At 38.2% G+C, this 15,569-nt stretch overlaps 1 protein-coding gene across 6 annotated transcripts in view; it reads right to left on the reverse strand.

Moving 5' to 3' along the window:
* Dysc (whirlin protein dyschronic) overlaps window positions 1-15,569 on the reverse strand; it is a 104,433-nt gene that overhangs the window by 14,879 nt on the left and 73,985 nt on the right. For 4 of the 6 annotated variants that reach the window (XM_072020193.1, XM_072020192.1, XM_072020194.1 and 1 more), the window contains 2 exons: window positions 15,328-15,409; window positions 15,079-15,189 (listed from right to left, as the gene is read on the reverse strand). In XM_072020193.1, coding sequence (XP_071876294.1) covers window positions 15,079-15,189; window positions 15,328-15,409 — 193 coding nt within the window. The remainder of the gene's footprint in view (window positions 1-15,078; window positions 15,190-15,327; window positions 15,410-15,569) is intronic. The other 2 variants (XM_072020196.1, XM_072020195.1) reach the window with 1 other exon arrangement.

The raw sequence follows: 15,569 nt of genomic DNA on the forward strand, positions 1-15,569 counted from the left end.
CCACAAAGAGTATACCGATTTCGCAATTAAATCGATTCGTCCTGCACCTTGCCTGACCAGAGATTAAAGTAGTCTCTCGTCGGACGATGTGTAACACCTGCGGGGTTCGACCCAAAATCAATAAAATTGACAAAAATTTTACTACTAAAATTTTACTTCGTTTATGTATATTCAAAAGTATTGCAGAACATTTGTCGTCGAAAGTAACCTATTCTGTGATAAAGAAACGGAATAGAATTTATAGAACATACGTAAACTCTGTTCGACTAATAATGCACGTAAGTATCTCGAGTAAAATCCCTTGCCTCAAAGCTTCTATCGTTCGTTTTTCACGTGGCCGCTGACCCACGCGAGTAGTGGCTCGTTATTAATCGCTATTCTGCATATACAGTGAGTCATCAGAGGGGCCAGAGCCGCGTACAAAAGTAACCACGATAGGAGGATGATCCGTGGATCGAACCGGTTCGGAGATAAGGAAGATAACCAAGAGGAGACTCGTCGCACGAGAAATTGATCAAGAAACGAGCCCGTTCCAATTTTCATCGCGGCCACGGAAACGGGCTCGGACTCTGCCGTTGCTTTTTCTCGTTTCTTCTTTCGAGTCGCGATCACTGACAATTGCGAGCCAACCGAGGTAATAAATTCCTCGCCACTTAAGTCATAAAAGCGACACCGAGGATCATTCTTTTCTCATACCTCTGGAAAAACTCTATGGAGCTCGATTTATTTCTTCGATTCTATTACGACGACGATTCGCTTGGATTTGTTCGAAGGAAATTTAAGATGGATTGTGTATGTTGCTGTACAAGCTACGTAGTATTAGGTTGTCCAAAGAGTGTCTTTCTTTTACAGACGCGTCTTTTGCAACGATGCATTTTTATATAAACATGAAACCTAGTCTGTCGAACGTTGTGATTTTTATTTTGATAGAACAAAATGGATCATACGTAATTCGATAAAATAATATAAAACGAAAAATGTTGTGGATCCATTATTTCCTTATAAAACGAAAGAAACTTTTCGGACGACCCAATGCATAATAATATACATAGATGCGTTTTTCCAAATTTATATTTTTATGAAAATTGAATAAACGATCAAAGAAATGACAAGGAAATGGAATCTAAACAAACATTTATTTATTATTCAACAAACATTTAGCGATAATAAACATTTATTGGACGACAAATCTTTTTCAAACTTTTCCTTCCTTTCTCCAACGAAATTTCAAGGCAAATTTCTACCTGAACGAGCAGCTCTAAATGAGAAGCTAGCGAGAGAGAAAGACAGCAAGAGTAGCAATTAACGGAATATCCGATTAAGATCCAGTCGTGAAGTTTCCCAGGAAGGTCGGTTCTTCTTTCGTCGAAAAGAAGTACCGTTCGGTTGGCCCGTCAATTCTGAGTAATCCTAATTGACTGGTCGACATGATTTGCACAGAGGAAAGTCACTTGGAAGATTTGCAAGTTGACGGAATAAGGTGTAAATAAAAAATGGCGGTTTCTCTAACAGAGGATGACCGATTCTACGTTCTACGTAATTCTCTTGTCTGACATATTCGACTGCTCATTAACATTCGAGGCGACGACGCTTCCGTAAAAATGTAAACTTGCCTGAGTAATGTAAATGACAGTTTTACGGGAGAACTGTGTCGAATTGTCTCTATACGTTCTAGGTACATGACAAAATTTATAAATAGAAAGTTCAGAGAAACAAAAAGCAGAGAAAGAAAGCGTTACGTCCGGTGACTCTTTACATAAATCAGAATCCATCCCTCGGTCAAGACGGCCACTAGCTGTATAAATATAATTAGTCGGACCTCGATAACCCTAAGGAACTGTCTTAAATTGTTATAAAAGAACTTCAAGTTGAGAAGTTCCTTATGGTTATTGTTCGATCAGGTAAAAAATGGGAAGGTCGGATTTTTCTCATGTTCAATGGTCATTTCCACCCGGAAGCGACCGGTGATAGGGCGATCAATCCCCAGCGATAATTTTCCCCTGCGACAGCATCGTTACCGAACTTCACTGGTTTATCGGCCTTGGATCAGTCAACATTTCTTGACTGGTTTTTTATCCGTTGACTGGTCAATGTCTTGACTGGTTCTTCGTTCACTGATCAGTCATCAGTTGTAACTTACTATTTACACGTCTTTGCGAATACGTCTATACGCACGACGCGTAACTATTTATATCTACAAAGTTGTTGGAATAAAGTATATATTATAATCCGTTTCTTCAGTGTTATAATCAGTCAACCACTTCTATTATCCTAATCGAAATAGGGGATCGACCAATTCGTGGCGTCGATAATCTTATCGTAACGAGAATTTACGACTCTCGTTGACGCGATCTACCGCGAAAGCGTCTCTCCGCGAACGGTCGAATAGAAGGAGCTTATATATTTTATGATAAAAATTTGGAGAAAGGAGTATTGGAATCCCCGAGACTCGAAGATTCATAGAATAATACGTGAAGTGGTTCTTCTAGGATAAGAACGCATGTAGTAGAACTCTGATATTGCAATAATGTAAAGAACTTTTCCTCCTGCAAAAAGCGGTATTATTATAATTATCTACAAACTCATTTTTGGGATTGTTGTCGTTTTGCTTGGCCGAATTCATGGAAAGGTTTATCGCGGAAGGATGGAGAAACGGCTTAGGATTTCTTTCCATAGTGTTTGTTTGCTAATTGAGGAGAGGATTCGCGGTAGAGACCGTTTCGCTTGGCCCTGTCCTAATTAGCGAATTTTTATTGCGAGAAGAACCGCTCTAATGGCTCTCTACGGATTTTGAGTGGCAATTAAGGAGCCTTCTACAGAAGACTAATTTGGTGAATCGTTAGAATAGACAGGACGATTTGAAACTTGTGTTTATTCGCGGTATCCTGTACTCTAATTAACGATTCTAATTTTCGAACCTACGAAACCGTTTTGCCAGAGATCCGATCAAGTGTATTTCATGATATAATATGATTAGTCTGATTCCTTACTATCGCGATCATCGAAACTCTTCTTTAGATAAAAGACTGACTCTATCTTTCTTTGGCATTTCTTGCTAATTATCACACTATAGATATTTATGTATTTACTGAAAATTAGAAGATATAGGAATGCACATAATATACGGATATAGAAAATCCGAAATACACTAATCGTTATATGTAATACATATAATGCATTTAGTGGAAGAAGCAAATCTTCGATGGGCTTCCTTTCCTCTAGCATTGCTCGTAAAAATTTGGATTTGCATAAACATCAGTAGGTTATTAATTATTTATCATAGGAACATATAATAACATTCACGTCGATCATGACAATTGTATTAAACGATGTTCACAGATACAATGTATATAACACATGCTAATTAAGAAACCTCAGAATCCTTAGAAACATTCAGAGACTTAAAGGAACCGAAAACTAAACACGTAACATAAAACCACGAAAATTATAATTTTCTTGCCACCATGCGGCCGTTTTGAAACGAAATGCGCGATGAACGTGCCTTGTGGCAGTCAGCCACCTCATCATCCCCTTTGTTTGCCGCCGCTCCTGTGTTATCATCATCCTCGTGCTTCCTCCGACGGGATCGACGCTTCCACTCATCGTCGTACACGTAACCTGTATTCGAAGCCTGGCCAGACAACCTGGCAACGTTGTAAAACCCATTCTTCCACCTTCCCCTCTCTCTCACCTGTTACCTGTCCAACGTCCCCACCATACGAACACCTATGATTGTCTCTGTTTCACGTGTACGAAAATCTGTTCCTCCTCGTTCGTCGTTGCCCGCGGACAATCAGGTAAACGTAAACCCAGGCCTGGTGTACCGTCACTTCACGCTCGGTTCTTGAATCAGTCGAGGCAACGCCGTCGAGACGCGTGCTGCTTCCACCTTTCTTCGATCGATCGATCGCCGATCGCGAGTAGGTACGACGTAGTTTCGATTCGTGACGATTTCCAGCGAGTTTGGCAGTTTAAAGACGACGGGATCTTTGGGATTTGGTTCGTGACATAGGAAGTACGGCTTTGCTGGGCTTGATAAATCGGCCGAGGGATTCTAAGGTGAGTTTCTTCAGAGTTTTGGAAGTTTTGATTCGTAGAATGTAATAGATAATAGTCTCTCTAGTAGTCAGTTGATTATTCGAGTGATTGTTAGTTATCGACGGTTAGAACATTATGTCTGATACAAGATATTTACAAGTTATGTATGATCATAAATCTTAAAGACGTCTAAAGGAAACTAAACTTGAGTCAGTCTAGAAGTCTAAGCTTGTTACAAAATACAGTCTGTTTCTGTCGAGTCATAACAATAATTTGTACCATGTGCGTGACATGGTCTTATAAAGCAAGGATTTCATTTTAATTTCAGCCCAACAATTGTTGAAATGGTTTGAAATGGTTTGAATCGATTTAAAAATCTTTAGGAATAAAAGTAAATCTGTGTAAATGTTGAATAGTTTCCTAATATACGAATATTTATTAACATTCGAACATTCTAACATAAGAATGTTCAACTTCTTGTCTTCACACCTTTCATATACTTCTCTGAACCTTTTCTTCTTCTACGAAACTTTCCCGGAAATAAAAAATATCTTAATCGGAAATATATCTAATCAATAAAACGAAGTTTTACTCCAAACGCAAGTGATGTGTTTACAAAAATCTGTTTAAGCCTAGTAATCGACAAGATAACGTGTAGGTACGATCGTTATCATCGGTCCGGTTCTTGCGAATCGACGACCAATCGATTACATAACGCGTGCACGCGTCGATGACCATCGAGAATTTCGAACGATGGTTAATTAGCGTGGCTAATACATCTTTCGCAGCGATCATGGTAAATCGAATCTTTTCATACGAGAAACGCTATCCGGTTGTATGTTCGCTTTTGCGCAGCAAGAATCGCTCGGCTACTTTCGACGCGATTTTTCCTCCCGCTCTGACGGTTTTAATTGGTGAACACCGGAGTGGAAAAAGATTTCTTCGATTTCTCGAACGAGGATGTGGAAACTGGGCAAACTGTCCGTTTCTAAACCAGAAAAATAATGGTCGATGAATGGATCTTCACGTACTTATGGGACATTCGAATATATAAAAGCGTATGTAGTATACTATAATATACGATAATATACGATATATATAATATACTATAATTATATATATAATATACAATGTACATTATATGTTGTACAAATTATCCACAGAGAAGCACAATTATAATATCAAGATCACAGGATAAAAGATATAATAAGTACGCTTCTGGTAATTTTTTCATTTTAACTAAAAATAGGAAAACAAGAAATGCAAAGTACTGTTAGGTCCAAAGATATACATACTTCAATGCTGTTTTGATCTTATCTGCAAATCATTCTCTATCTAAACTATCGTTAAATAAATAATCAGATAAAAGTTGCTGAAGATCAAGTAGAATGATTATCCACTGCAAAAATGCATCGATTATCTTATCTGAAACTCTTTCTCTATCTAAACGAGCGCCAGCAGCGTTCTCGTTGGTTTTTCCAAGCCTATCGATGACTTCTTTCTACTGTCAAAAAAACACGCGATCTGGGTTTGCGGCGCTTCGATTAAGAAACCACGGTCTGCCTGATGAAATCTCGACGCAGCCATGGAGAAATCATTAAGCCGCTCGCAATCGTTCCAGGTGCGTGCATTATGCGCGTGCAGGTGCACGTGCAACGACTGGTTTGTCTATTACTTTTATTTCCATTTCTTTTATTTAAACGTTAGTCCGTTATCATAACGTCGAATGCAAATGTTTGATTATCAGTCGAAGTTGCTGGCCAAATCAAAATGGTTTAAATTCTCAATGGAGCGTTGTAGCTCTATCAATGTATAATAATAATATATTTATACGTATCGTATATATACTATACTGTACATAAGTATGCGGTTATTTTGAACAAGGTATACCAATTATACTAATTAATGATGAATCATTAGTTGGAAATAACACTTTATCTTTTTATGGAATCGCCAAAATATAATACTAAATTACTTCATAAAATTATATGATAATATATTTTACTACTATTCACATACATTTATTATTTAAATATCATTTTAGAAGAACCTTCTTAATCCAGCTCGTAGTCCAATTTAAAAAACATTACACGTGTAAGAACATACATTACTATCATACTTGCGATAAATTTTATCGACGTTGCAACTAGTAGATTACACGATATATTGGAAAGCTGGGAGAAAAATTTGAAATAATCGTTGCAACAATGCAACAATAGCGTGCATGGGTTAGATATCTGGATAGTCCAAGATTTGTACGAAATGGATTGATAATTTCAATTTAATTGCACGCATCATCGAGAAATACGAATCTACCAATATCACACCGATCTGGTCTCTCGATCTTTTTCCACAGTTTCGTTCGGTGTCGCTCAAGGTAACGCGAGCGCGAAAAAACTGCGGGAGAAACGCGGGACAACAAAAACCAGCGGCTCTCGAGTGCAGATCGTTGCGAAATCGACGAGGTCGCGATTGCACTTGCTTGCTAGAACAATAACGAAATACGCAGAAGTTGGCGAACGGGGACCGCGATAACGTACATCGTATCTGTCGCCGTCTTTAACGCGATTAAAACGAGTTTCCGGTCGCGCTCTGCGATTTCTGCATATTTCTCCGTGGGTTGATGTTGGAAAATGGACGAGCAGAGAAGAAAAAGATATTCCAAATAACGTTGGAATTCTCGGTATTCGTTACTTTCAACACGTTTTCACACTCTTCTTTAGTATACACAACGATTTCTATTACTTTGTACAGTTGCGCGTTTAAAAGGTTGTCGCAAGAGTGGAGTTTCTAATACTTGACGTATTTTAATTAAGCGACGGGCTTTTAGGTTTATCGTTCTTGCAATTGTTATAGGTATGATAATATTCTTTTGACGAGAATAATGCCTATAAGTATATAGATATTATTGATAATTTTGATGCTTTAGGTAATTTAAGTACTTTATTATTTGTTATTTTTAGTGAGATCTGGACATGTACCTATTTATTTTTATAAAGTTTCTAATATTTAACGTGTTTTAACTTCAAAATTACAAAGTCTGAAAGAGATTCATCAAAATGACAAGTCGCAGATTTATTGCTTTTGCTACTACTAGTAAGAATATGTATATGTATTGTTTAGCAAGATTAATTGACTTCTATTAAGATAGACGCCTGATTATCCCTGTTCATTTTCATCAGATCTTTGTTAAAAGAACGAAAATAATTAAAATTGTCGGTAGATCTAGTATTAAGTCGATTGCCTGTTTCTTTCTGCGGTTCTTTATTTCTAGGATTGATTCATTCGAGGCTGAATATGTAATTAGTTATGCTATCTCGTCGTACGTTAATGATTAAGAAATGACATCGAAGTTGGTTAGATCGTAGATCCACGAGTTCGAAAGCGACAAGAAAGTGCGCAAATCTGTTCGAGAAACTTTTACTTTCAGCGTCGATGTTTTATTATTGTGCAACCGTCGCAATGTGCATGATAGAGGATACAAAAAGTGGTGTGTATAGAAAGTGTTTGTAATGATTTATAACCGGTGGTTGTACCAGTTAAAACAATAATTCCGCGTGTCAAATATCGATGAAGGAACTCATTCTTGTCTTTCCTGATATTTCAAACAATTTTTTCTTTTCACCATAACCACCGTATATTCGACATTCTCGAATAAATTAAAAAACATATAAATTCCCAACGCTATTTCTCGAGTCTCGACTTTAAAAAATTTGTTAAATAGGTTACCAGTGAAATTTCGTTAAAAAATTCTGCGAAACTGGAATATTCGTAAATTGCGATATTCGATGATCGAAAAGTCGCAGGAGACCTCGGTAACGTCTGTGGCCGGTTCAGCAAGGTTGCCCCGTCGACAACATCTAACTGTTTATTCTATACGGTATCCGAGCAGCCAGTGTGGGAATTCATATTTTTAACCGGTTTGATCGTTTCCTATCGTCCCTCGAAATGTTCCTTTCACCGTTTAACGAAACTGCCACCGTGAAATTCGAGCCGAATCCAGGGTCGAATTGCGTGCACCGTAAGCACCATTCGACGTTTCGTCCCTTGATTTTGAAGTCGAAGGAGGAAAAATTGACCGTGAATATTTATTAACTCGTTGCATTGCCATTCAGCCGTACTTGAAGTACTGAATAAATCGATGGTATAATTAAGTTTAAGAAATGTAAAGGGAAAATTAAAGAGGAAGACTTCTTCCAGTTTTATGGTCCATTTTGTTGCGTGCCAAATTCGGGGTCGTTGAATTGCGCGCACTGCTATGCATATAGTGTTCCGTTCTTTGGTTCCCAAGTCGCAATAGTTTTATTACCATTAATTTACAGAGTACTATGAACGAGAATTGAGGCAAATGGCCAAAAGTAGTATCATAAATTGTACATCTTTAATGCTACTATATTATAATTATTAAAATTTATAGGGCAAAAGATGCAGGGAAAACGTAGTATTAACATCTAGTCCCGGAATTGCAAGAACTGTTGCCAATAGAAGAATAATTACTCTCTAAGTTCTTCATCCTGAATTCTTCGCTACTTTATCACGCATAAACAGTTTTAAATATCGTACGAGTCGAGCTCATTCAAAGATATAAAAACGAAATTAAAATTCTCCTCGTTTTATCGTGTGTCTTGTCGAATTCGTTTTTCAATTTTACGAGGCGGCACTTTAAACTTCTTTTACCGTTTACAAAACGTACAAATGATTCCGCAAGATTCACTGATATCTCACAAAATCACTAAGCAATATAAATACGGACGTTTAAAGCCGAATAATGCCGCAACGTTATATCGCGGTCTCGACGTTACGACATTTGTCGTTTCACCCCTCGAGGATCCACTTTTACGATCGTGCGCCGATTCCGCGGGAATATTACATTAGAATTGTCATTTCCGCGACAGGATCTAGAAATCCCGAGCTTCCCGTGGCCCAAAGTCACGATAATATCGACGTATAATTCGCGTTCCTTCGCTCCGACCGCTGATCCTTGAGAGATCCGGGATAAACAAGATCGTAAAACTCGCGTGGATCGGTTCGTTCCACGAACACGAATGCGACCTGCTCCTTCTTCCAAGCTTTAATCTCGGGGAATAGTTAATTGCGCGCGACCCTCTTTTTCAGGTTCGTCGCTTCACCAAATTAAATTTCTAGCGAAATTGTTTAATTTCTTGCGATGATTATACGATTGGTTGTTTACTAATTTGCTACTATTCTTTGTGAAGAGAAAATTGGATTAAATTATTCTGTAAAAATTCTGTAGCTTTCTTTGATATTCTTTTCGATCTGTCTGTTCTTAAAAACACGATACTTTCAAGAAAAATATATTTGACTGTGAAATTGAGATTCTTCGATAGATAGAAAAATTCTAATCAACACAGTAAAGGTTAGAGGCATAAGGTTCAAGAACGTATATGGATCATTATGAAGAAATTGACGAAGTTAATAACGAATGAATGGTATAGGAAGCTTGGTTTTCTCTGTCTGATTACGATTCAGATCATGCCGGTGGAGTGTCCAGCCGGCGTGGCCCAGTGACATTCTTCTTTTCTTTGTCACGTAGCTTGCATGACCCATTGCCCTCAACTGGCAATGACCACGATGTTCTCGTTTGCTTTTTATCGCGTTGAACTGTGATGCTACCGCGGCAGAAAATGTCACGAGTCATTTTCACGCGATTGTCAGGAAATCAGCGTACAAATTTGACGTCGAAACGAATCGGGTTATTTAGCAGCACGATATTTTCATTAGCATCACGAAGTCTTTGAAAATTCTGTTCGGTAAATATCAACACTTTAATGACTGGCAACATCAATTAGCTTGGTACTTTCACTAAAGAAATTCCATCATTAATGGATAATCTTTTTTGGAGCACGGTGTTAATACACTAGCGTACATTTCCCTCGTTTGAGATAAAAATCACATGACACAGATGTTAAATGTTCCAAGACTTTCTCCTCGCTAAAATCTGACTAAGTATCCAAATTAAACGCGTGATGTTAATAAACTATTTATAGATTTCTCTAAATGCATTCACATCCTTTACGCTCCAATCAAAATAAGAAAGAACAACCGAAAGGAGTAAATAAACTTTCACGATATACCAAATGCTATGACGATTAAGGAACTGAAATGGAAAATGATTAAGTGTGACGAGCAAAGAATGAAAAGGGAGCACGTGTCTATTAATCGTAATACTTATCGTTGTTGTTTCGATAATTTCCTAATGATTTTTGGATTCGCTTAATCCATTAAGGACCAACGTTTAATTTGCAATCTTCTATCGATCAATTTACATTATCGAATTCTGCTTTTTAAATTCGTATCTAAGGAATGAAATTCGAAGAATTCGCTCGACATTCTTTTTGCCGTTATCCTAGATTTTCCAATTTTATGAAATTAATAAAAATTCAAATATTTGTAAGATTATAACAAATTTACCTATTACCCGATCCTTAATGGCTTAACTTTTCATAAGTGTCCTAATACTCGAATAACTAACGAACAAGGACCTACCTCGTTCACCACGTAAACTTTGCAATTACAACTTAATCACCAAAAGCTGTCTGCATTTGTTTCAGAGAATCTAAAAAAGCCACAGGAACGAAGAAAGAGAGATCATGGAATCCTGGTTGAGCGACGTGCAGCGCGTACGAATTCCACGGCCGAAATTCGGCAGCGGGAACTCGGTGAGACGATCGAATTCCACGGTACAGCACGTGCGACCGGAAGTGCTCTCGCGACAGACCCAGGACGTGGCTAAGGCCACGGAAGAGTTGCGACAGGCTCTCCAGGACAAGCTCTGACTGGCCGATCATCGATAAGGGACCAGCAAAAATTGATCGAGCAAAACACATTCGAGTTCGAGAGTCATCGTTGTATAAGATTCTGTACCAAGCCGTCGCTTTGTCGCCTGTCCGCTTTCTTCCGCCATAACCAGAGGACGAATCGTTGTTTCGTGTTATTTCGTGACATGTTCCGTTCCAGACTCGCGACGAAGCCATTCTTGCGAAAAGGACAATAGAACTCGACGCTCGAGGATGAATGTTGCCGGACTTCCGGATTTCGCCAAGTAATGATGATGAACTATGCTCGAGGAAAGTCGCGAATGGGGGAAACGGAGCGTTTGGTACGTCTGTGAAGGTGGATGCTGAATATTGTTGAAGCGTGAATGTGAATGACATTGTAATAGAACGCTGGTTGGTCGGATTTTTCAACGAATTTAATAGAAATATTCGTAAGCTTGGAAATAATTTTCAGAGCGAACGCTCATGCAAATTCGTGTTTTTACAAACAGCTAGAAGGACCGACATAAAGAATTTAAACTTGAATAGAAGCATTGAATGAAACTACTCGTTCACATTGTTAGGAGGTAATAATGTTCGAATAACTAGCGTTCTATTACGTGTAGTCTATCGTCTGAAACGTGTGTGAATACGAGTCAGTATTAGGAATTATATTTGTTCTCTGTGAAACTACATTCGGCGAGGCTATGTACAGTTTGCCAGTAGTCGCTTTCTGTTACGATTTCCATATCAAAACCATGCTTCCTTCGAATCTTTTGTAATTTATGCACGCGACGTTTGTTTCTTCTTTTAATGTTAAAAAGAGACTGAAAGATAAAAACCTGTTGAAACCGTAAAGTGCGTGTCGATTATTTCATTCTTTTGCGCCATTTCCCCCTTAAAAAGACTAGAATTTAATTAAACTAAGGAATCGAATAAAAACTAAATTAAAAAGTATATTAATTAAACTGTAATTGTCAATAAATACCGTTGGTAAATAAACGATAAAGACGAAGAAAACGTGAAAAAAGAAAATAGCTACATCGGCGATAAAGTATTAAAAGAAGTATTTAAATGACACATTTACGACTTCGTTGCGTCGTAAAGGTAAAAAAGAGATTCTTTTCTCGATCTCGGGCTCCTCTTCAAGGATATCAAGCAGCTCGTTTGCGCTCGGTCGACGATCTCCCGTCCCAAGGCCAGCAAAAGTCCATCAACGTTAACCGCCGCGAAATAGAGACATTTCGCGGCTGGATCGGGCCATGCTATCTGTACACCATGATCGATCGGGCCTGGATAATTAATTCAGACCTGGAACACCTCCTTCGACTGGCTACGGGATCTCGTCGAGCGGATATACGGGCCATGGTGAACATCGATCGACCTGGCGTGATCAACGTCCATAAATCGAACTTGTTTCCAGATGGACCCGTGAGAAGATACCCTCGATCGCGGTGGATCACTTGTCCAGCATGGTAACCAGACTCCATGAACGTATGATTTTGTATCGACCATGCGAAAAATGAGATAAGATCGAGAGAGTAATAAGACGATGTTAATGGATTTCAGTTTGCTTCAAATTTTTTCTTTTAAGCAATTTGCAGTTGGTAAACGGTTAGTATATGTGTAATTAAGGTATTCCGAAGAGACGATTGTAAAAGTAAATTGGTCAGGCTATTCTATCGATTAGAGTAGTATAGTGAGCAATCACAGTTAGGGTATTAAAGTAGCGAGGAATTGTTCGGTATACGAAATAACTATAAAAATGAAGTAGGTTAAGATATCGGTTATGGGTTAAGGTATTAAAGTAGTAAGCGATCATGGTTACGATATTAAAATGCTAAGCCAATAGATATACGAGTAATAAACTAGTAGTTAGTACATATATAATCTCGATATCGTATTGAAAGGACTATAAAGGTAATATAATAAGCAATCGTGAGATCAAGCTATTATAAGGTAATATAATATAATCATGGCATTGTGGTGAAATGATTAAAAGTAAGAAAAAGATAAGGAATATCGAGTCATGTTGGTAGGTTTAAGAAGATTAGCATCTTTATGCTTTCGTATGAAGATAAAAATTGTGTCGTTAAGAGCATTCCAAGATGAATGGATAGATTGGTAGGCGTCGATCCTCCGCTTAGTCGAAAGCAAATAGTAAGTTCGATTTAATTTACCTAGTACCTGAGGCAGTTTACGAGCCTGCTAGACCGGTCGATACGCGAGACGACTCTTCCACTCCACGGATTTATCGTTTCGTCTCGCGAAATGTCAAATTGGCAGAGAGCAAAAAGCCAGAACGGTGAGATGACGTTGCCGAAAAACATCATATAACTTTCGAATGGATCGTAATGCAAATCGTTATTATGTTACCCGATGAGCAAACCATCGAGTCATTGTGCATTTCATTTTTAATTTTCAACGTTCGTTTAACAATCGTTCGTTAATAATTTAATTGATTATGATAGATCGATGACATATTTTATGTTAAGGTTGGTGTAAATTATCTATCGCTGCTCATTTGTAGAGAAACAATTTTCTTTATTATAGACGCTTTTAAGCGACGTGAAGGTAGACGGTATATAGGACGAGAGTAGAACTAAACGCTTCTAATCGAGGTACGCGGGTTGTGTTTCGATGCAGCCGCGACCTGGTGACTAATTAGGGTGGCTCGTTACACGTAGCAGTTCCTTAATTGGTCGATTCTTGCACGACGACAATCGAGTTAACGGTTTCTTGTTCATATAAATGCCATAGTTCATTGACTTCTGTTAATCGACGCCATACGATCGGTAATGAAATTTAGTTCGACGAAGGAATTCGCAGCGTCAATTGAAAATATTAAATTTTAGTTGTAACTTCGCGTCGAGACGCGATTGAACAATTATCGTAAGAACTAAGTTTATAATTTACGCGATTAATTTGATTAATTTGAAGCTAAATATCCGAGTAACAAATTTTTATTTTCATTTATTATTTCATGTAAAATATAAATATAAAGAGTCAAAAGATTAAAAAGTAAAGTGGATTTTTCTTATTTTAAAAAACATCTACTATTTTATTTAGAGAAAACCGAGTGAAAAATTTAAAAAGTATGAAACATATCTAATCAGAACGTTGCTCTGGAATTGCCTGAGATATATTTGTGTATGTATATCATCGAGTTACATCTGTTTCGGACTTCTCTATTGTTTTTATTAAAACCGTCGATCATTAGCTTTGAATACTCGCGCGAGAAATTTCACCGCTGTCTCAATTATCCATTTGTTCTGCTCTCATGCGCATCGCATGTGCATCCTGTACCCTCCTTTTCTTGACATTATCACAGGCAAAATACTGTCAGCCATTAGCGCAAGACAATTCCGCCGTAATGCCACAACGCAATTCATAACCCTGCAAGTCTACTCTCGCTATTTGGACGAATTCTGTATGGTTACTGAATAGTACCAACGTTGTTAATACGTTTGACATACACGTATATATTCTACCAACGAAATTACTAAACGTAGAAACATATTAATTTCAAGGGAATTATTTCTTATCTTAGAGAACAAAAGATCGGAATGAGCGCGATGAAATTTCATTCGTACTAGACACTCGTAATACATATTCAGACGTTTCTTGGTATTTTCTGATATAATAATTTCCAGAGGAAAACTCACGTTAATTGGAATGTTCCTCGATCAGTCTTTACAATTTATTAATGTATCTGTGTTAAACCATCGGTATCTGTTGCGTTTCCCAAGTATCCGTTTTGCGCTCGTATATTATTTAACGTATTAATTATTATTTAATGTATCGTACCCGGAAGAGTTTCTACGATTCACCTTACACCATCATTTAATGTTTATTACATCCTCTATCATATATTCCTTCCAATTACTAAAACTAATTAATTACTGTCTTCTACTCGCGTTGCATAACCGAACAACTTCCAAACGTTCTTATCATGTACAGCTCGTCTACCATCATTTTGTACGTTAATCGGATAAACGAACATTAGATATCAAGATTTAACGAGGGAAGCATCGTATCGTGTAAATACTTCTCGCTCGTGAATATTATGTACGAGTACATTAAAAGATTCTTTGTACGCTATACCGTTTCCAGGTAATTGCCGTTCTCTCGCGAGAAAACAGCCTCGACAAAGTTTAATCCCAACAGGAAATGAGTACGAGCGTGAACGAGTAATTCGCGAAGAAACAAGGGTGTAACCGTCACAGAGATGGTCCCGCGGGATTAAGGTAAACTATCGACTCACCAAATTATCCGGATGAAGATGATGATGGCCGTAATCCCTAGGGTTGCCTCGTGATCCGCCAGGCGAACTGTGCCTTCGTCCACGTCCGTTCTCCAGCTCGTCCTCGTAGTCCTGCAAAAGAAACCGACAAACATCCCTTTTATCGCGTTCATCGACAGCGATCGGGAACATTCTCTGGAATGGACAAACGCTTCGTCTAAGAGGGTCAAGCACCGACGATATTGCTTTTTCTCGAACAATTTTCTGTACCTGGTTGTCGCACTCGTCGTCGTTGGAGAGGGCGAGATCGGAGGTCGTCACTTGGTGCTGCTGCGTCCTTCTGCAGCCCACTCTGTAATGGCCAAAATTGCGATTTGAGACCACCCACCCTGTCGAGACTTTCACTGTCTCTCGATCAATTTTCCCTTTCTAGATCTACGGATCGTGCAATTGCATTCTGTTTCCTCCATTACTTGAAGCATCTACTTTATCGTACTTTATATAAATATTAT

The sequence above is a fragment of the Bombus fervidus genome, chromosome 17 (genome assembly GCF_041682495.2).
Source record: "Bombus fervidus isolate BK054 chromosome 17, iyBomFerv1, whole genome shotgun sequence".
NCBI classification, from domain to species: domain Eukaryota; kingdom Metazoa; phylum Arthropoda; class Insecta; order Hymenoptera; family Apidae; genus Bombus; species Bombus fervidus.